Source organism: Pimephales promelas, chromosome 10, assembly GCF_988280905.1.
Source record: "Pimephales promelas chromosome 10, fPimPro1.hap1.1, whole genome shotgun sequence".
Classification (NCBI taxonomy): Eukaryota; Metazoa; Chordata; class Actinopteri; order Cypriniformes; family Leuciscidae; genus Pimephales; species Pimephales promelas.
Genome location: NC_142778.1, coordinates 35064390 through 35087368, shown reverse-complemented (window position 1 = coordinate 35087368; position 22979 = coordinate 35064390). Strand labels below are relative to the sequence as shown.

The 22979-nt window shown below is 36.1% G+C and overlaps 1 protein-coding gene across 1 annotated transcript in view; it reads right to left on the bottom strand.

Moving 5' to 3' along the window:
* Positions 1-440: 440 nt before the first annotated feature.
* The window catches only part of ryr1b (ryanodine receptor 1b (skeletal)), a 126852-nt gene continuing 104313 nt past the window's right edge, over positions 441-22979 (bottom strand). The window contains 21 exon segments of the mRNA XM_089116626.1: positions 441-1953; positions 3007-3058; positions 3153-3253; positions 3940-4004; positions 4091-4247; positions 4322-4456; positions 4526-4672; positions 4779-4839; positions 7948-8081; positions 8172-8214; positions 8301-8431; positions 9294-9590; positions 11814-11900; positions 12003-12171; positions 12293-12372; positions 14658-15967; positions 16060-16141; positions 20197-20301; positions 20389-20517; positions 20657-20745; positions 22420-22500. Coding sequence (XP_088972752.1) covers positions 1858-1953; positions 3007-3058; positions 3153-3253; positions 3940-4004; positions 4091-4247; positions 4322-4456; positions 4526-4672; positions 4779-4839; positions 7948-8081; positions 8172-8214; positions 8301-8431; positions 9294-9590; positions 11814-11900; positions 12003-12171; positions 12293-12372; positions 14658-15967; positions 16060-16141; positions 20197-20301; positions 20389-20517; positions 20657-20745; positions 22420-22500 — 3551 coding nt within the window. The 3' untranslated portion in view covers positions 441-1857.

Below are 22979 nucleotides of genomic sequence, written 5' to 3'. Positions count from 1 at the left end.
CGAATAGGAGAGTCACGAATGCGCATAACATAGCAAGGTGAGCATTTGAGCTTATAAAACTTAAACTTTATATATATATATATTTTTTTTATAAATGAGCGTTTCGCTTGATAAGACCCTTATTCATCGTCAGGAATCGTTTAAAGCCCTTTGAACAGTTTGCACTGAAACTGTCTTTTGGACCTTGAACCGTTTGGTCCCCATTGAAGTCCATTATATGGAGAAAAATCCTGGAATGTTTTCATCAAAAACCTTAATTTCTTTTCGACTGAAGAAAGAATGACATGGACATCTTGGATGTAAATTATCAGCAAAAGTTTTTTTTAAAGTGAACTACTCCTTTAATTGCACAGTAGATTGAATAGTTATTGAAGATTATAGAATAAGGCCTAAACAAATCAAAATATAATAAGAACAAAAGACACAAAGTTAAGACATAGTAACTCTTAAAATATTGGAATCTGTTTAATGTGCATTGAAACCGGATTCAGCCTGATACACACATCAGATCCAGACAAGCGAGTCGATTTCTTCCCTCTGTGAGCTCTCAGAGCAAAACACACCAACACACACTCCTAATGTGCAGAACACACACGTTGCGAGTTCGTCTCAGTCGCTTTAAGATGCCTACACACTTCATCTATATTCAACAAAAATAAAGTGAATTTCGCCAAAAAGAAGAATAAAAATCTAAAAGGCAAAAACTTGTCTCGTTAGCACTGTTAGCTTAACCTAGCTCACGTTCGTTTTCCACTTTTATACTAAACTCGGACCTAAATCCCCCCACCAAAAAGGTACATAATAAATACTCGATGAGTTCAGAGTATCTTAATCAAACAAAAATATATCATCTATGTATTTAAGTGGATAAATTAAGTCGCCATCTTGCTATCTGAACGACACAGCATAGCTCATGTCAAGTTCTTAGATGACAGGATAGCAAAATCACTCTTATATGAATACAAACAGACATGATTTCCATAATCAGAGCGAAAGGACATTGTCTTGTAAATCTAGAGAGGACGAATGACCCACAAACCTCTCTGTGTGTGTAATACAGCGTCAGCATTGTGTAGCAGGACACATTGGAAGTGTGCGCTCGGCATAGATACAGCATCCCATTATAAGACTCTAGAGTGCAAAACTGGTGGTTTCACATTTTTACAAAGTTAAAACTTGACCATTTGTAATTCTCTGAAACTTAGGCGAGAAAGAAACCATGGGGTTTGTGATCCTTTCCTCTTTCCTCTTGAGAATAAAATGGCATTAAGATATTTCGGTGGCACGCATTCCCCCATTCGCTCCATATACAGTACCAGGGAAAAAGCCTGGCTTGATAAATCGTCAAAATGCGCTATATATAAGTCACAGAGCAGGATTCTCCCACTCGTATGGCTATATCTCTGTGGTGTACGTGAATAAATAAACATAAAGCTATTATATATGCGTAAATGAACAGATCTAGACAGCTACTCTACACATAAAAAGATCACTACAGACTATCATACTTAAATCCTCATCGTACTGTTAAGATTCAACATTAGGCACTGAGATTTTTTTCGATTCATAGTGACAGGCTTTGTTAAGGGGTGTTTTTTTTTCTTCATTTTGGCTTGATTTGTTTTAAAAAAGTCCTTAGTGGAGAAGTAAAGGCCATGTAGTGTGTATATATACAGTCTTCTAATAAAGCACAGGGGGAAATGAAAGGTTTTCAGTATTATAAGCGAGTTAGTGTGTGATGTGTTGACTGAAGACGAGGGTCGTGAGAGTGTCATTTATCTCTTGTTCCCTTCTTTTGGTTATTGTTTTCCAGAAATTATGCTCTCTCACACACACACACACACACTTCCCAGGCCGTTAGCCAAGTTGATCCTCGTACTGCTTCCTGAAACAGTCGCCAGCGGGGAAGAAGTCCCAGCATCGCTCCTGATACATTTTCCATACGTATGACTCCTAGAAAGAGAGAAAAATTCAATCAAATGTTGTAAATATTTTATTTTAAATTTGTTTAGGGCTGTCAAATGATTAATCGCGATTAATCGCATCCAAAATAAAAGTTTGTGTATACATAATATATGTGGGTGCACTGTGTAGAATTATTTTGTATATATAAATACACACACATGCATGTATATTTAAGAAAAAAATATTATTTATATGTAAAATATTTGTATTTATTAGGGCTGTCAAACGATTAATCGCGATTAATCGCATCCAAAATAAAAGTTTGTTTACATAATATATGTGGATGCACTGTGTATAATTATTTTATATATACATATATATAAAAATACACACACATTCTTGTATATATTTAAGAAATATTTTCATGTTTATACTGTATATAGATTTATTTATAATTTATATTAGATATATAAATAATATTTTTTTCTTAAATATACATCCATGTGTGTGTATTTATATATACAAAATAATTATACACAGTGCACCTACATATATTATGTAAACACAAACTTTTATTTTGGATGCAATTAATCGCGATTAATCGTTTGACAGCGCTAATATTTATATATAATATAAATTATATATAAATCTATATACAGTATATACATGAAAATATTTCTTAAATATATACAAGCATATGTGTGTATTTATATCTTTAAAATAATTATACACAGTGCACCCACATATATTATGTAAACACAAACCTTTATTTTAGATGCGATTAATCACGATTAATCGTTTGACAGCCCTAATATATATCAAACAATAAGTCAGTAAAAAAATAAATGTAGTTTATTCAGCAAGGAACGATGCATTAAATTGATCAAAAGTCACATTTATAATGTTACAATATATTTATATTTAAAATAAATGCTGTTCTTTTGAATTTTAATCAAAAACATTAAAAAAATCTTACCGACCTGAAACTTTTGAACGGTACTGTAATATATATTTATAATCTATGTCCTTTAAGATCAAAAATGAATTCTATTGTTGTTACAGTTTATTTGTAATTTTTTGTTTAATAATAAAGACACTGACCTGTCCTGTGTGCTCCGTCTCGTCTTTATTGATTAAGTACATCAGGAAGAACCTGCACGGCGGAAAAGACACGGTTTCAAATTAAGGAAACTAAATATTAGCTTGAACGGTTTCTGAATAAACAAAAGTATTTACAACACACTTACATGTAGTTGGCTAAATTGTGCTCCTCCAACGTATGCGTTTCGAAGCCATGCGGAGTCGAGTCAAAGTAGTCACTTCCAATTCCACAGATGAAACACTTAGTCTTTGGAAAAACAAAAATATGATCATCTTTCAGTCGACTGTAATGCAGAACACAAGTACACATTGCATTCTCAGGATTGCCACAAGGGGCGCTATGGCACACATTAGCAAAAACCTCTTCAACAGTCAGTTTCCTCTTTGGGGTTAAAGGAGTAGTTCACTTAATAATTTACTCACCCCCATGTCATCCAAGTTGGATGTCCAACACTTCATTATGTTACTGTGTTAGTGTGGGGCTATTTTGAGCCTTGTTAGTGGTATAAACTAGCGATTTCTTTTTACTTATTATATGCCCCCATTACTAGAGTTATACACTAAACAGTTTTTAGAGATAAAACTCTACATTTGATTATTATTAAAACAAATCTCAGAGAACGGTTGACTAGGTACCAATGTTTTATTAGACCAAAGGTTCATTTTGCGCCAAAGTTCTCCTTTAACACCAGCTGTACACAGGGCCTTTGACTAAACACCATTCAGCTACTTATTCGGTCCATAAAGCACACATTTACAACACAGAGACTTGATTTACACATAAAGTGAGCAGTTAGTTTTCTTTCTATGTCCATTTAGGGGTGGGCTTATGTGAAAAAAGCCCACTGATGTTGGTTACTGTAAGCGCAATAGATTTAAATGACATTTAGCATTCTTGAGTGAAGAATGAAAATATATCAAGAGCAGTTTTACCTCCATGTCCTCTCGGACCTGCTCCTGCTGATCTCTCAGCTCACCGAAGGCATCAATGATCAGACCTGCACACAACACACACATCATCTCATCATGACAGATCATGTCAAAACTCAATTTACAGAGTGCTAAATAGCCCACAGTTCCTCACCTTGAATGATGGCCAGCAGGATTACAATGACGAAAAAGAAGAAGGTGATGTCGAAGACCACGCGATAAAGTTCATACTCGTCTCCAGCCGGATCCTCGATCTCATCTCCTATACCGCCACCGGCTCGCACACCCACGTACATGTGGAACAGGTAACACTGAGAGAGAAGACACGGTCACGGTCAAGCGGGAAATGAGAGAGTGGGATTCAACCAAACGTAGAACCACTTACAGTCATCATGTCGTCACACTTCATGTCCGGTTCATCCTCATCCTCACTCATGTTGTAGAACTTTCTGAAGAAGTTGAAGGCCACAACGGTGTAGAGGTAGACCACCACAGCCAGCAGACCCACCGTCATCAACAGCTAAAACGCAGTCAACATTCATATCTAGAGCCGATCTCAGCCAAATATGCTGATCTCTGAGAGCTGTACCTGTTTTCCATTGTGGGTGACAGAGGACAGGATGGTGCGCAGGGTTTTGACGCCCATGGCGATGTCCAGCAGATGACAGGCGTAGAAGAAGTTGTTGTAGTGTCCAAGAAATGACATGACCATATACCAAACCAGATAGAGGAATGTCTAAGAGCAATACACAATCCAAATCAATGATCATTGTTATGAATATTATATATATATATATACTGTATATTTGGAAAAAGTCAGTTTTGTCTTTACTGAAACTCACATTATCAGTGAACACCACTCCAAATTTCCAGATCTGGTATTTGATGTCGAAAGATGTCAACCTGTGGATTCATGATATTGTATAATGCAAAATTTAATACAGAATCTCCATCATGTTTATGAGTAGTCAATAGGTCTTCAATAGGTCGATTCTCAAACAAATGACTCTTATGAACAGGTTCATTTTAGTGAATCAAAAACATTCCGCATGACCAAAGTAGCTCAATTCCCAAACAAATGACTCTTATGAGACTCGTTTTTAGTGATTTAAAAATAATGAGTCGTATAGTCCAATCAATTCCCAAACAAATGACTCTTTTGAGACTCGTTTTTAGTGATTTAAAAATAATGAGTCGTATAGTCCAATCAATTCCCAAACAAATGACTCTTTTGAGACTCGTTTTTAGTGATTTAAAAATAATGAGTCGTATAGTCCAATCAATTCCCAAACAAATGACTCTTTTGAGACACGTTTTTAGTGATTTAAAAATAAAGAGTAGTATAGTCCAATCAATTCCCAAACAAATGACTCTTTTGAGACTCGTTTTTAGTGATTTAAAAATAATGAGTCGTATAGTCCAATCAATTCCCAAACAAATGACTCTTTTGAGACTCGTTTTTAGTGATTTAAAAATAATGAGTCGTATAGTCCAATCAATTCCCAAACAAATGACTCTTTTGAGACACGTTTTTAGTGATTTAAAAATAAAGAGTAGTATAGTCCAATCAATTCCCAAACAAATGACTCTTTTGAGACTCGTTTTTAGTGATTTAAAAATAATGAGTCGTATAGTCCAATCAATTCCCAAACAAATGACTCTTTTGAGACTCGTTTTTAGTGATTTAAAAATAATGAGTCGTATAGTCCAATCAATTCCCAAACAAATGACTCTTTTGAGACACGTTTTTAGTGATTTAAAAATAAAGAGTAGTATAGTCCAATCAATTCCCAAACAAATGACTCTTTTGAGACTCGTTTTTAGTGATTTAAAAATAATGAGTCGTATAGTCCAATCAATTCCCAAACAAATGACTCTTTTGAGACTCGTTTTTAGTGATTTAAAAATAATGAGTCGTATAGTCCAATCAATTCCCAAACAAATGACTCTTTTAAGACTCGTTTTTAGTGATTTAAAAATAATGAGTCGTATAGTCCAATCAATTCCCAAACAAATGACTCTTTTGAGACTCATTTTAGTGATTTAAAAATAAAGAGTCGTATAGTCCAATCAATTCCCAAACAAATGACTCTTTTGAGACTCGTTTTTAGTGATTTAAAAATAATGAGTCGTATAGTCCAATCAATTCCCAAACAAATGACTCTTTTGAGACTCGTTTTTAGTGATTTAAAAATAATGAGTCGTATAGTCCAATCAATTCCCAAACAAATGACTCTTTTGAGACACGTTTTTAGTGATTTAAAAATAAAGAGTAGTATAGTCCAATCAATTCCCAAACAAATGACTCTTTTGAGACTCGTTTTTAGTGATTTAAAAATAATGAGTCGTATAGTCCAATCAATTCCCAAACAAATGACTCTTTTGAGACTCGTTTTTAGTGATTTAAAAATAATGAGTCGTATAGTCCAATCAATTCCCAAACAAATGACTCTTTTGAGACACGTTTTTAGTGATTTAAAAATAAAGAGTAGTATAGTCCAATCAATTCCCAAACAAATGACTCTTTTGAGACTCGTTTTTAGTGATTTAAAAATAATGAGTCGTATAGTCCAATCAATTCCCAAACAAATGACTCTTTTGAGACTCGTTTTTAGTGATTTAAAAATAATGAGTCGTATAGTCCAATCAATTCCCAAACAAATGACTCTTTTGAGACACGTTTTTAGTGATTTAAAAATAAAGAGTAGTATAGTCCAATCAATTCCCAAACAAATGACTCTTTTGAGACTCGTTTTTAGTGATTTAAAAATAATGAGTCGTATAGTCCAATCAATTCCCAAACAAATGACTCTTTTGAGACTCGTTTTTAGTGATTTAAAAATAATGAGTCGTATAGTCCAATCAATTCCCAAACAAATGACTCTTTTAAGACTCGTTTTTAGTGATTTAAAAATAATGAGTCGTATAGTCCAATCAATTCCCAAACAAATGACTCTTTTGAGACTCATTTTAGTGATTTAAAAATAATGAGTAGTATAGACCAATCAATTCCCAAACAAATGACTCTTTTGAGACACGTTTTTAGTGATTCAAAAATAATGAGTCGAATAGTCCAATCAATTCCCAAACAAATGACTCTTTTGAGACTCGTTTTTAGTGATTTAAAAATAATGAGTCGTATAGTCCAATCAATTCCCAAACAAATGACTCTTTTGAGACACGTTTTTAGTGATTTAAAAATAATGAGTCGAATAGTCCAATCAATTCCCAAATTACTCTTTTGAGACACTTGAATTGGATAGTGATTTAAAAATAATGAGTCGTATAGTCCAATCAGCTTCAAAGGGTTTTAAACGATTCCAGATGATGAATAAGGGTCTTATCAAGCGAAACGATCGCACATTCAAAAAAAAAAATAAATAAAGTTTTATAAGCTCAAATGGTCGCCTTGCTCTGTTCTGTGACGCACGTTCGTGATTCTCCTATTCGAACTCGTTCATCTATTGAACGAATCTTTTCCAGAGTCAACTCGTTCATTTCGTTCGTTTGATGAACCAAATGACACGAAAAAAGATTAATTCATTTTGATAAACGAGTTCGAACAGGAGAGTCACGAACACGCATCACAGGACAGAGCAAGGTGAGCATTTGAGCTTATAAAACTTAAACTTTGTTATTTATTTATTAAATGAGCGCTCATTTCACTTGATAAGAACCTTATTCATCGTCAGAAATCGTTTACAGACCTTTGAACAGTTTGCAGTTTGCACTGAAACTGTCTTTTGGACCTTGAACCGTTTGGACCCCATTGAAGTCCATTATATGGAGAAAAATGCTGGAATGTTTTCATCAAAAACCTTAATTTCTTTTCGTGTGAAGAAAGAATGACACGGATATGTTTTTTTTAAAAAAGTGAACTAAGCCTTATACATAGAGAATCCCATCCCTCCCAATTGACATTTGTTTTTGCTGTGGTAATGAATCACTTCTCGTTACTTGTATTACATATTGAAAGGGTGACTTATGAGTGTGTCTTGCATCTTTCTGTACCATGTGAACATTGAGGGATCAGGCTGAGGCTTCTTCTCGTGTGTCATAGCGCTGACATCAAGAGATGCTAGATCCATGCCCAGAAGCTCAGCGATTCTTTCTCTACCGTAGATATCACCATACTTCTCAAGCACCTGCAACACACACACACCATAAACACACTCAACATTACCGTAATACACAAAGGGAAACATCTGCACACACAAGTATAGCAAACCCCTGACCTTTCTCTTGACAAATTTATCCCAGTAGTTGTTCGGAAAACTCCTGAGTGTGAAATAAAAGGGAATGCCGTTTCAGATCGCGCAGGGACACGTTTATAAATAATAAGAATAATAATATAGTGATATTACGGTGTATTGAGGACAAGTCTGTCCCACTGGCCCTTGATGTCATCATCTTCTGGTTGTTCAGTTACATACAGGCCGTCAAACTCCAGTTTACGGGCCAGCTCCTTCTCTCTCTTAAAGATGACCAAAGGAACCTGGACAAGTACAAACACAGCGTTAGCAGCTTATACTAGCTCAAACACCTGAACGGAGTTACAAAATAAAAATTCTGTCATCCTTTATTCAATATACATTTAAAAATTAATACAAATTTTGATTTGTTTTTCACACATGACGTAGCCCTCAAACCGTATTCACCTTATAGCCATTAATCCTGTAATTGTGGACAAATGTGGGCACAGAGGACTAATCCTAATTTTTATTTATTATAATTGTTAGATCACTGTCTTCGATAAAGTTTTGTCTATCCATTTATGGTGTTTTCTTTTATTTTGGGGGTATTTTTTAATTTATTTACTTCAAAAAGTACCATATTTTCTATGTAAATTATTTCTATGTAAATGAATTACTATTACTGAGCCTAATAACATCTGGCAAAGGGACTACCAATGAAAACTAGCCTTTGGGCTAATTTGGGTACATTTACATTTAAGAATGTTTATTAATGTACACTGTCCCTTTTCTAAATAAATAAATAAATAAATATGTAGTTTTATTTTTTTTAACTACATTAAAATATCATTCCAACAAGTTCTTAGAGCTAAAACCTAAAGATGAAGTGACTTTGCTGTCACCTGGTGTCACCCACTTAATATTGTAGAAAATTGTGTGTGTTCAGGAGGAAAACTTAGGAAAAGTAGCCAAGTCTTGTACCGCTAAGATCAAGGGAAGTATTTTTTAAAAATAAATCAAAACTATTTTGCCCACATTTGTCCAGAATACGGTTTTAGGGTTAATGCACAAGTCATATGGACAACATTTATGATGCTTTTATGGTCCTTTTTTTCAACTGGAAGAGCAGCGTCGATATTCTACTGAATACAGTGAGCCCCTGACCTTCAGACAGTTGTAGCCGATGATACAGAGGAAGGAAATGATGGTGTGTAAGATGGAAAAGAAGGTCATGGCAGGTTCCATATATCCAGTGCTCTCCTCCAGGAAGTAGTAGACAAACCCTTCATCGTCATCTTCCTCTTCACTAGAGCCTTCAAACACCCCAGATCCCTCAAACACACCAGAGCCTTCAAACACACCAGAGCCTTCAAACAAACCAGAGCCCTCGAACACACCAGAACCCTCAAACATGGCCGAACCCTCAAACTCCTCCTCCTCGTCTCCTGGCCTGTCAGACACCTAAAGAAGGAAACAGCTGACTTGAATACAATTTGTTCTCATCACAGCAAATTACAAGACTGCACGATTCTGGATACATTGAGAATCACATTTTTTGTGTTAAAAATAGAGATCACGATTCTGAATCCACCTTATTCCTGACCTTACTGCGTTTTGAATTATGGGCGGCACTTCCGGTTTGGGGAACTTTCATTCAAAAAGGCTGAAACGAATCATTTCAAATCATATGGTTGCCCTAAAAATAAAGCTGATCCGTCAGTTTGACTGGATGAGCCGTCATTTTTCCTTCATGATTTATGAGAATAACGTTGTACTTGGTATTTTAACATGACATGTTATAAGAAAAATATCTATGGCAAGAGCTCTTCAGTCGCTGCTTTCTTTTCCTCATGATGATTTTGATTTTTTCCTTTGCAATCTGCTGTAAAAGTGTGAAAAATGGACACCATTTACGGCACATTTGTGGTCCGTTCTCCCGAATTTTATTTACGATCTTCTAGGGATGGGCAACGATTAATCGCGATTAATCACATCCAAAATAAAAGTTTGTGTTTACATAATATATGTGTGTGTAGTGTGTATAATTAATTTGTATATATAAATTCCCACACATGCATGTATATATTTTAGAAAAATGTGTTATTAATATATCAAATATTTATATATAATATTAATTGTGAATATAAAATATATACATGCAAATATTTCTTAAATACATGCATGTGTGGGTATTTATATATACAAATTACACAAACATATATTATGTAAACACAAACTTTTATTTTGGATGCGATTAATCGTTGCCCATCCCTACGATCTTCCATTAATAATTCACTGGAATGCACAAAGAATCTCACGTTATTCACGTCTCTTTCCAGGTTTGTTTTCACAGGTAAATGCAATTTATAATCTGTCAAAATGATGTAAGTTAATGAACATTTTTGATGAATGCTTTGTTATACAATACAGATATATATTTGCCTTCTAGAGTGATATTTAACCAAAGACTCGCGCTTTTTGAGGCTATTTATGAATTATTTTAAACTTTTAAATTTCATTTTAATGTTCGATGGTTGAAGGGTGTGTCGATTAATGTCATCTCATTGTGACACTTTTTTAACATATTGCGTTCATAGTGTGAGCCTTTCACTGTTTACAGCTTAACGGAAGGGAAGGGAATTCGCGCAAAGCGTCATGGGGTGTAGGAATAAGGTGGATAGACAAATCACAAGTTAGCACATCTGTAAAATAGGCAAATTAGCGAATCTGCACGATTAGGGACTTTATTAACTACATAAAAAATATATGTTTATAATGTGTGATTAAAAAAAGTGACAGCAAAATTAATAATAATGGTTTCTAAAAATTAAATAAATGTAATTGTACTCAAGCATGTTTTTTAAATATATATTTTGTTGACAGCGCAACACAAAAAATACGTCTGTAAATAGAATTAAAAACTCTCATAATTAATCCTATGATTAAACAGTCTTTAGAAATTTGTAAAAGGTAGCCCTCAAACCGTTTTCTCTTTATAGCCCTTAATCCTGTTGTTGTGGACAAATGTGGGCACAGAGGACTCAGGTGTGATCCTACTTTTTATTTATTATAAATGTTATATCACTGTCTTCAATAAAGTTTTGTCTATCTATTTATGGTGTTTAATTGTTATTTTGGGGGTATTTTTGAATTTATTTACTTCAAAAAGTACCATATTTTCTATGTAAATTATGCTTATTTTTATGTTTTATTTTTTTTTTACTTTTTAACTACATTAAAATATCATTCCAATAAGTTCTTAGAGCTAAAACCTAAAGATGAAGTGACTTTGCGGTCACCTGGTGGCTTATTTTGGCTTATTTTAGAGTGCTCTAAATTACAGTTTTTCCCATTCATTTCTATGGGTGCCCATTTTTCACCCACTTAACATTGTAGAATTAATTAAAAAAAATGGTAAACTTAGAAAAAGTAGCCAAGTCTTGTACCGCTCAGATCAAGGGAAGTATTTTTTTTTTAAATAAATCAAAACTATTTTGCCCACATTTGTCCAGAATACAGTTTTAGGGTTAATGGGGGGCTGATGTTGATGTGTTCAGCAATGAAATATGCTAAACTTATTTCATGAACACCTTAAGGGCACACATTAACTAAAACCACATTTTGTAAAATGTTTTTATTGACTATTTTCGGGTCCCCAGATCCCAGTTTTAAAATCATACGGACCCTGTAGAAGAGCAGAATGAAGTTGAGTGCAAAGGAGATAAAGAGAGCCAGGAAGCGCAGGTTGTAGAAATTGCGAGACAGATAGTTCTAGAAGAAGAGAAAGTAGTTTTAGATGCAAGTAGAATCAAAAGTGATAAATGAAAAATATAATAACTGTGAATTATGAGAAACAATGTACAACACAATTACCATGAATTTGATTCTTTGCACTTCAAGCTCATTCCAGAGTTCAAAGCCTCCTTCCTCTTCCTTCTTGCCTTTCTTTGATTTGGCCTTTTCTTTAATCTCCTCTGGCTCTTCTGGTTTTTCCTCAGACTCGGGTTCTGCTTCCTTCTCCGCCTTCTCTCCATTTTCAACACTTTTGATAGACAGAAGGATTAGTCAAAGAAACAACAGCATTGGTTTTTATATTGTTATGAATAGGACTTTACAATTGTTCTCGAATGAAAGACTTTGAATTTTGTTTCTCCATTACTCACTCTGCTTTTTCGGGTTCTGGGGCTGCTTCTTCCTCTACTTTCTCCTTCTCGGCTGCTTCTCCCTCTCCTTCTTCGGTCAGCTGAAATACCCGACGAAACAATGAGGAGAAAACAAGAATGTTTCGAGTAAGAGATTTAGATTATGAGTCTACAAAGCTATGAGGTCTTCAAAGAGCTTTTGAACGCCATTTCAGCTAAAACATTCATGTTACAGTTCATCTCAGATTTTGTTGGTGATTTGTCTTTTTTACTGTTGCACACAATAGGAACACTTGTATTATCTCCATCCGCTCTGCTACTGACGGCTGGGGTCGCTCGTGTTTGTTTCACCTTGTTTCCCCAGGTCACACTTTTCTCATCTTAATTTTACAAGTAGAAAGTTACAAAAGACACACAGCGCTGACTGACTCTGATCACTGCCGGGTGATCACTCCTGCAAAAGTCACTTTTAAACTGTGGGATTTCAAATTTAAGAATCTGTTTAAAGGGATACTCCACTTTTTTTTGGAAATAGGCTCATTTTTCAACTCCCCCAGAGTTAAACAGTTCAGTATCAGTAACCAGACAGTTTCTGGTCCCATTGACTTCCATAGTAGGAAAAAATATATACTATGGAAGTCAATGGGACCAGAAACTGTCTGGTTCTAAATATCAGAAAATCGGCTGAATGGTTTCGAAAATGTTATAACTCAATTGTTTAACTCTGGGGGAGTTGTAAAATGAGCCTATTTCCAAAAAACAAAGTGGAGTATCCCTTTAAGATCTGCTGATCTTATGTCCTTACATAACATAACATGAAAAACTAAGGTAGAGTACATTGAATTTAGCATTTAAGGTTATGATGATGTTATCAAAGTTTCCAGCAAGAGATTCTCACCATTTGTCTTTAATGGCTCTTGGAGCCCCTGTCCCAGTCTTTGAATAGTTATGCTGATTGGATTGGGATTGGTAACACTGTAAAGTCTAGGGCGGGTTCCTAAACCTGGATACTTCATTTGCATGCTTTGTTTAAGGTCATCACCCAGGTGCTTTGTCTCCATATCTAAGCACTGCCCACTAAAATCTATATAAACTACAATATACACTGCCTTAGTTAGACTTGATGACTGCAGCTACCGACAGCCCGTGCTCCAATTGACCTATGGCTAAGCCACGCCCTCAAACGCGAAGACCCAATCAGAGTGCGCAGCTAACCCAATACACTCAGACATTCTCTGCTTCCACATCCATTGAAATGAACTACAGTTAGTCAGTTTTCATTCGTTTTTTCTTGTCATTTTAAGTTTAAAATGGTCAACGGTGTGCATGGGGTAAATGCAACTCCGACAATAGGTTCCCGAGAGGCTGGGCGACGGTGTGTTTTTTTTTACCCTTTCCTAAGCCACATCTCAACCGAGATAAGTGTCTGCTCTGGATTAAGTTATGCGGTAGACCACAACACCAACTAAACGTGGATAAATTAAACAAGGATGTCTACATCTGCTCTAAGTTAAGTCAACAACGTATTTGAACGTTATCTTATTTGAACGTAAAAGTTAGCCTAACATAAAAAAGCGTTAACGTTAGCTTATAGCTGCGTTGTACATCATGTCGCTTAGCTTCATTAACGTATCTGTAAATAACCGAGATAACAAATGTTAACAATGCTGAGCTGAATGATTGATGTAAATACTGTAGCACCAAACGGTGATGGCGACGATATGCGGTTTATCACGTTTACACTGTGAGCTGTACATTTCATCGACCTTCTCAACAATACAATTATTAATGTAACCCTCCAAAGCATAGTTAAGGCCCTTTTGGTGACTTCGAGATGATATATAATCTTTCTGTCTCCAAAAATCTCCAATTGCCTCCTGTGAAATGTCTCCTACTGTGACCCGTCCAGAATGTTGACCGTGTGTTCGAGTGAGTGGAGGGGGCGTGGCTTAGCCATAGGTCAATTAAAGAATCCTACTGAAGATATAACCGAAGGTGCGTTCCATTCGACCGTAAGTGGACTGCGAAGTGGACTTCACAGGGTATTTCACCATCTTAAGTGAGATTCCAATTCGAAGGGAACGAACATGTTCAGTTCGAAGGGAACATCGGTACATCACTTCACAGGAAGTTAGTGAAGTCCACTTCAACTGATATACCGTGTTCAGGGAGTAGGGAGCAGTGAACACTGCCTAGGGACCCTGTCGAATGGGACGCACCTCGAGTCTCCTGGTCTTCGCTACAAAACCAAGCAGCGAATCAGCATGGGGATATATTTCTCCCTCAAGCGAAATTCCCAATTACATGGATTCGTATTGAAACCACTGATGATTTGCCATTGATAAACAATCAGGCTACAGTACAAGCACTAAACTCTTTTACTCACCAGCTTCCTCTTCAGCAATGGACTGCCTTCTGGAGTTGGAGGCTCCTCTGGCTCAGTTTCTCCCATGTCTCCAAGACCACCATGAGGACCAAAACCAGGCCTTGCACCATCTTCCTCTTCTCCCTCTTCTGCTTCATCCTCTCCTCCTCCAGCTCCCTCCTCTCCTTCACCAGCTCCACCTGATTCCTGCACTTTTCTTGCACCTGGCTCTGGAGGAAGGTCATCGTGCACCTCGTCTTGAGTTGGGTCGGGCATGTTAGTCAGAATCTCAGTCAACGTCATCTTCTTCGCTCCCTCCACCAGGCCTCCTCCGAAGAGGGTGTTCCAGATGAGCATGAAGAAACCTCTGCAGACGCTGTAGATGAAGTGCAGGATGCCGAAGAGGACGGTGTAAAGGAACATCACCAAACCGACAATCATCTCCTTTATGGTCATTTTCCTGATTTTGCGGTAACGCCGTCTGAGATTGCGGAAAGTGAAGAGGCTTATGAAGTCCACGACGCTCTTGATGAAGTCAGAAAAGGCCGAGCTGGATTCGGGTGGTGCTTCTTCTCCATTCCCTTCTTCTCCTTCTCCCTCTCCATTTCCTCCACCACCGCTCTCCTCTTCATTTTCTTCATCCTCATCTTCGATCACCCCTTCTTCTTGCTCTGAGATCTGCGAGGCGATGTTCATCTCAAAGATGGTGTCCTCACAGAAGTTCACAAAGAGCTCCATCTTCTCAGATTCGCAGCCCTCATTGACGACATCAAAGATGAACTGTCGCTTTGACTCTCTGACCTGAGGCATCTCCCACTGGTTGCGGTTGGCCTCGCTGATTTCAAAGTAGATGCGCTCGATCCTCTTGCTGGCACCCATGATCTCGATTCGGCCCAGGAAAGGGCGAAAGTAGTTCAGCACGCTCTCGGCTTGTTCCAAGAAGTTCTGCAAGCGGGTGTCGTGGGGAACGTGCTCCGAGAGGTTGGTGAGCAGCACGGCGATATTGAAGCCGATGTCTTTGGCCGGCTCTTGGAAGCGATCGGCAAACTCCTCAAAGTTGATCATCTCGTTCTCATCAGCCTCTGAGCAAGACAGCAGGAACTGGATCTCAGAGGGCGTGTACTGTTTCTGACTGTCCATAGCCTTGGAGAAGTCTTTTTTGGAGATGAGGCCACGAGGGTCCGTCACATAGTCACGGAAGGCGTCCGATGCCACGATATCCTTCAGTTTGAGGAACATGTCGAAGAACTTGAGGATCATCTCAACATTGCTGGATGACTCGACCAGCATGTCAACCATCTGGCGAGCAATTGTGCCATTCACAATATTACCTGTAAAGGAGCAATAAAACAGGCTATAGATCTGAACTGAAGTCTTTACAGGTTTGTAGGACACCTGTGAACGTTAAATAAATATGTCTTACCCTCCAGTAGAGAGAGAAGCATCACCACCATGTCCTTTTGCAGATCAAGAAGCTCCTTCAACAGACCAATTTGACTGGAGTCCTGGGTTTACACAATCAAATTCAGACACACAACAAAATAAAGCGTTATCCACAAAATGTCCTACTTTATACAGTAATTATAAAGACATTTGGATTCATATTAGAGCCCGACCGATAGAGGATTTTGAGGCCGATACAAATATTTTTGGGTTTTAAAATCCGATATATCGGCCGATATTTATTTATTTTTTTCAGAAACGCGCAACAAAATATTAACAGATTTCCCTAACATTAGTTATTTATGAGTTTTAACTAAAATAATATGATAATGCATTTTAAAAAGGAACTTGTTTCTTTTATTGTCACAACAGAACAGACTGACGATAGCGGCATTAGCTAGCTTTGTGGTTAGCTAGTCTATGATGAGCCATAATTTAGCAAAGGATAACGTCATACTGCAAATTGTAAAACATTCATTTTCAATATAACAGGCCAAGGAGAGATGACACGTCTCATTGCTATAACTGTCACGCGCTATTAAAGAAATACTTCAGTCACATTGACAAAAGTTAAAAGGATAGTCAGTCAAGTCAACTACACTGTAAAAACGTAACGTAACTATATTACTAGCTAATTCCGCTTCACCTCTCGGCTTATTTAACAGCAGCAAACCTGGACATGATATATGAGAAGTGATGGGGATGTTCTTTTAATTGTTATTTAAGCAATGTATGTATCGTGACCAACTCAACGAGTGTTGCCAACAGGAACGGTGTAGAGTGCCCTCTGGTGGACAAACTATACAACTCCAACACTCGTGACATGGTTCAAGCGTGTTTCGTCCGTTTTTATTTTATTTTTGAAATATTCATTTATCTGCCATTATAACTGCCGATACCGATAGTTTGGAAAATGCCAAATATCGGCCGATAATATCGATGCCGATATATCGGTCTGGCTCTAATTCATATATATATTAGACCTAGTTCTCAGTTTTTTTAATGATATGCACCATGAGACCAAGAGATAAGTATCCTGATTAGGCGTAACTGCTTTCAGTGGCATAACTAACATCTCTGGCATTGTATTTTGGGGGGACATGGGAAACGGCACTACTGGGACAAAGCCAACCTACTCTCATCTTACCTCAGAATGTGTTCTACTCCAGAAATGATCCTGGGTTTGCATTTATAAACACACACAAACATAGTATCACACACTGTAACCTGTCATCTAACAGTATAGACGGAGATGGAAATGAAAAAGCCAGACGAGGATGTCGGATACTTTGCAAAATGAAATAATTCCTAATTTGATCATTCTATTTCAAGGTTTTTAGATGATGGTCTAAAGCATACTGTGAAGAAATGCCAGCAGACACATACATCCATAGTCATAGTCTTTCAATATAACACACAACACACTTACTAACATAAATAAAGACAAAAAAAAGCACAAAGGCCTGCACATATACATCAAGAAATATTGGATGAATCTCACAGAACCTTTTTGGTATGGTACATACATTTGGTATATATATATTCCAGCCTTTTTCCAATCAATTTATACTGGCAGCATTTCTCACAGCGAGCGTCAATGGCAGTGGAACAAACAAACTTTAGTTTAAGAGTTTTTATGCAAGAATGTAGTTGCTTAGATATCAAATATGCGATTTTGCTCATCTTGACAGGTTTTGTGAGATTTGCACAGTATTGTACAGATTTTCTTGAGAATGTATGAGTCTAAGAAAAGCGTAATATGGTGCAGGTTGAGGGAAATACATTTCCTCTAGAAGTGAGCAACAGCAGGAACAAGGCATAGTGACACCTCCCTCAGGTCCAATATATCAACATGAACCCAACAAGGTTACGAATGCTTTCAGAAAATCAACACTGATACAGTGGGAACGGAGGGGATATCCATTAAAAAATGAATCTCAATCTCACAAACAACTTAATTATAATAAATGATCCCTGCTTGGAGCATTATATAGACAAAACACTTGCAAGAAACGTGCCGACACATAAGCAACACGGCGGGATCAGGAAGCAGGTAAGAGACAGTACTGTGCAAGTTTGTGGAAAGCAGTGCAAATGTTCTAAGACTGAGGCAAAAACAAAGATCCTTACGCCATTTCGGAGTCCTTGGTCAGGGTGCATCTGGCAGGGTTACACATCAGAATAAAAATGTTACCCATAAACATTTTTAATACATTTTTGTATTGGTCCCACTCCCACTCTTTTGGACAAATCCAATCATTCCTTGTTCTATTTGACTTAATCTTTTACTTTTGCTCATGTGCAAAAGCAGGGGTAAAACGGTTTTATATTAAAATTAAGTAAGTTTAGTCAAAAAACAAGCTTATTACAGTTGAGTTGGGCTATTTTAGTCCTCACATATATAATAAAACCAAACTGTGTCACTTTGATGGTTATGGGTAGGGCTGTGAAACGATTAATCGCGATTAATCGCATCCAAAGTAAAAGTTTGGGTTACAGAAAACGTGTGTGAACTGTGTATAATTATTTTAAAATATAATTATTTATTACACACATACACAGTATATATATATATATATATATATACATACACTATGTAATTTTTATACATAGTACAAATTATATATGAAGAGTTCAGATGCAAAAGCCTCTAAATGCCATTTGAAATTTTCTTCTTAAATGATGATTTTTATCAAACTTGTATATTTAAGTTCAGTAATTTCACTTAAATGGCAATGATAATTACCTATTAATTGTTATTTAAGTGAAATTACTGAACTTAAATATACAAGTTTGATAAAAATCATCATTAAAGAAGAAAATTTCAAATGGCATTTAAAGGCTTTTGCATCTGAACTCTTCATATACATATATATATATATATATATATATATATATATATATATAATTTGTACTATATATACAAATTTTATATATAACACATTTATCTTAAATATATATATGTAAGTGTGTGTTTATTTATATATTCAAAATAATTACACACAGTTCATACACATATTTTATGTAAACACAAACTTTTATTTTGGATGTGATTAATCGTGATTAATCGTTTCACAGCCCTAGTTATGAGCCAACTTGACAGATGACAACTGACAAACTGGAGACTAGTAAATGCTTTACTATAAGCAGATTCTCTGATTTTTGAAGCCTGAGAGTGGGAGAGATTCTCAATTTTGAGAAATACAAAAATGCAGTACAGAGGTACCGGATGTGTAACAAGTATTAGAACAAAATCAGACACCACAGCAGAGAGGTTAAGAGAAACAACACGTGATTAGAGATTACTAGTGCATCAACATTCACGTCACACTACAGACATCTTCCATATTCATGGATTAGTGGTGATATTGGACTTTAACATTTATTTAATATACTGACTATAGACTACAGAGTGAAATAAAATCCATTTGGTTTTGTAAGGAAACATTTACCCGCAGTGATGTAAATACTAACCACCACAATCAGCCAATTCAGAAAAGCTTCCCATAAAATATCTCATATATCTCACCAAAGATATTTAACATTAAAGTTTTAATAACTACCTTCTAAATCTATAATTCATGATTTGAAGAGACAGAAACTGAATCATGGGGTTAATAACACAGTCAACACCAAATTAGAACATGGTTAGTATCTTCTTAGAAATACTATAAAAATATATATATTTACTATGCATAGTAGTAGTTTAGAGAAAAAAAATTCAAACACCAAAACAGAGAAAACATTCTTCAATAGAGCATATAAGTACGTACATGCGTTTGAATTCGATTATATTGCCCAAATTATATGATCAATGCAGATGAAACATTATAAAAATGAAAAATCTGTTAAATATGAAATTAAAAACGTCATATGTCGTTTACAGCAATGCTTAGTGACAAACACGATGCATTTTTTTCCTCCGATTTCCTTTGTGTAAAGTTGGTCAAATGACGTTTTGCTTTTAGATTAGGAAAACTAAATGGCAAGTTGAAATAAAACAACATACAGATGACAGAGATTCAGTGTTGTCGGAACCTTTCCTGGAAAATTGTGTGGTCTTCTAGACGCAATAAGTGAGATTTATCAGTCATGATAGGGGTTTGTGAGTTCCTACCTGTGCTAGCTTCATCATCATGTGTGCAAACACGTGCAAGAAGCCCACCACGGCATCCCACAATCTGCTGTGAGCCAGAGACTGCTGATTACCAGTGCAAGGGCCCTACGGTGGAGAAACAACAAACCGTGATGGAGACAGAAATGTGCAATTCTCAAAGAGCTCGACTTCACATTGCAGAGACGACAGTACCTGGATATACTCTGTCAGGCTGTTGAAAACCTGTTTGGCAACCGTCATGGCCTTAGAGAAGTTCCTCTTGCCTGGTTCATCAATGATATCCTTCCCTGAGTAATACCAGTAGAAGTCACTGATAGACTCCTGAGACCAAAAAGACAAGAGTGAGGAAGCGCACGGTAAAGAGTGGGTATTCTGGTATCGGGCCTGGGTGTCCATACACTTGTGGGGTCACTGTACTGTATACAGAGATGGAAGACGGGACAGTGAGATGAAGCTGTACCTGCAGTCGGAGCAGATAGTCAACGGTGCAGATGATGATGTTGATCGTGGTTGTGCTGCCTGTCTGTGTGCGCAGATAGTTCTGGAAATCTGAAAAGAGATGGAAACTTAAAGCAGGCGGTTCTTTTAAATATTGTACAGTGGGGTCGGTGAGAGTAAAAAAACACTTTACAATAAGGTAGTTAACATTAGTTCAAGGGATAGTTCACTTTGAAATGCATTTTTGGTATGTTTTAGCTTATCTCAAGGACATCCAAGATGTAGGTGTCTTTGTTTCCACAGTATTTTCAATTTTGATGTTTTTAGTCATATAATGGAAGTCTATGGTCACCACCTCAAAGAGCATGCACAGAGAAGTCCAAATTAAACATGATTTAATGACTCGTAAATGTAAGTACACATTGATGGCCTAAGACACGAAACGAGCGGTTTGTGTGAGAAAACCAACAGTATTTATATCGTTTTACCTCTTGTGACCACAGCCACAAAGCGCCCGCGCCCTCAGATCACTTGGATTTGTGGTTACACGAGGTAAAAACGATATAAATACTGTTGGTTTTCTCACACAAACCGCTCGTTTCGTGTCTTAGGCCATCAATGTGTACTTACATTTACGAGTCATTAAATCATGTTTAATTTGGACTTCTCTGTGCATGCTCTTTAAGGTGGTGACCATAGACCTCCATTATATGACTGATAGACACGAACGGTTTGATCTAAAAATATCAAAATTGAAACTACTGGGGAAACAAAGACACCTACATCTTGTATTTCAAAGTGAACTATCCCTTTAACTACATTACTTAAAGGGTAGTTTGATTTTTAACATTATTCTCTAAACAGACATTTACATCGATGCTTTTGGTGTTTTTAATGACTCGCGCTAGCCTAGCACCGGCGAACTATGCAACTGTATGAACATTTTTTGAAAACTGATAAATAACACCCAGGGTAACTTGGAAATGAGGCCTGATGTCCAAAATCCTGAACCACCCCTTTAACATGAACAATACCTCTTCAGCATATATTACTCTTAATTAATATAAATTTTGACATTTACTAATACGATATTAAAAATCAAAGGTTGTATCTGTTAACATTAGTTAATGCACCGCGAACTAACATGAACAAAACAATGAACAGCTGTATTTTTATTAACTAACATTAACAAAGATTAACAAATACTGTAACAAATGTTTTGCTCATTGTTAGTTTCTAGTTTCAAGGTTACTTTTTTTATATAGCACATTAACACATTATTAATGTTAATAATTAACATTATTAACAAAACCAAAGTACTTTACAACAAAAGAAACAAAGGAAGAAAGAAGAATAACATAAATTTAAATAAAAAAAAATAAATAAAAATAAAAATAAATGAAAAAAAATTAAGAAAAAATGTTAGTTAATACTTTAACAGTTGTTAACTAATGAACTTATTCTAAAGTGTTAACATATAATTTATTATTTTATAGGTCACATTTTTTCAGGGTTCTTTACTGAATAGAAAGTTTAAAAATATACATTAATTTGAAATCTGTATTGTGACTTTTGATTAATTTAATGTGTCTTTGCTTATTAAAGTTTATTTCTTAAAAAACAACCCCAAACTCTTGAACAATAATGCATAGTGTCCATCACAAAGAATCAAGCAGTAGTGATAAAATAATTGTTTTCTGATCATATCTGTGTATTATTCTCTGGTGTCTTGTGTTGTCCAAACCCTGCAGTGGTGGAAGAAGTGTTCAGAAGCAGGAAGCTCACCATTGTTGTGGCCTTCACAGAGAAGCTGCAGGAAGCGGAAGAGGTCGCACGTGAATTCATCATCCGCCATCACTTTCTCTTCTTAACAGAGACACACACACACACACAAACAGGATGAATGCGGGGAAAGAAACACTGAAATGCGCTTTCCTGCACCAGACTTCTAAATACAAAGTCAATTATTAGACATAAAAAATTCTATTATTTTGAAAGATTAAAATGGTTAATGTGTAAAAAATAGCTTGTTTTACTCACCCCAAACTTTAAGTATACTTTATATAATTTACTATACTTTATTATTTTTATTTAGAACCAGAAATGGTTCCATCCCCCGCTTCATATATGGAACTCCAAAAAAGTTCTACGTATATAGAACCATTTTTTTTTTTTTTGGTAAAAGGTTCTATTGGCCAAGTATGGAACCCCAGGGTTCTATATAGAACCCAGAGGAACCATTTTTTTAAGAGTGTATAGAACCTTTTAGGGGTTCCAAATACGTAGCACTGATAGAACCTTTTAAGGTTCTATATAGAACCTTTTCTTCTAAGAGTGTAGTGTAC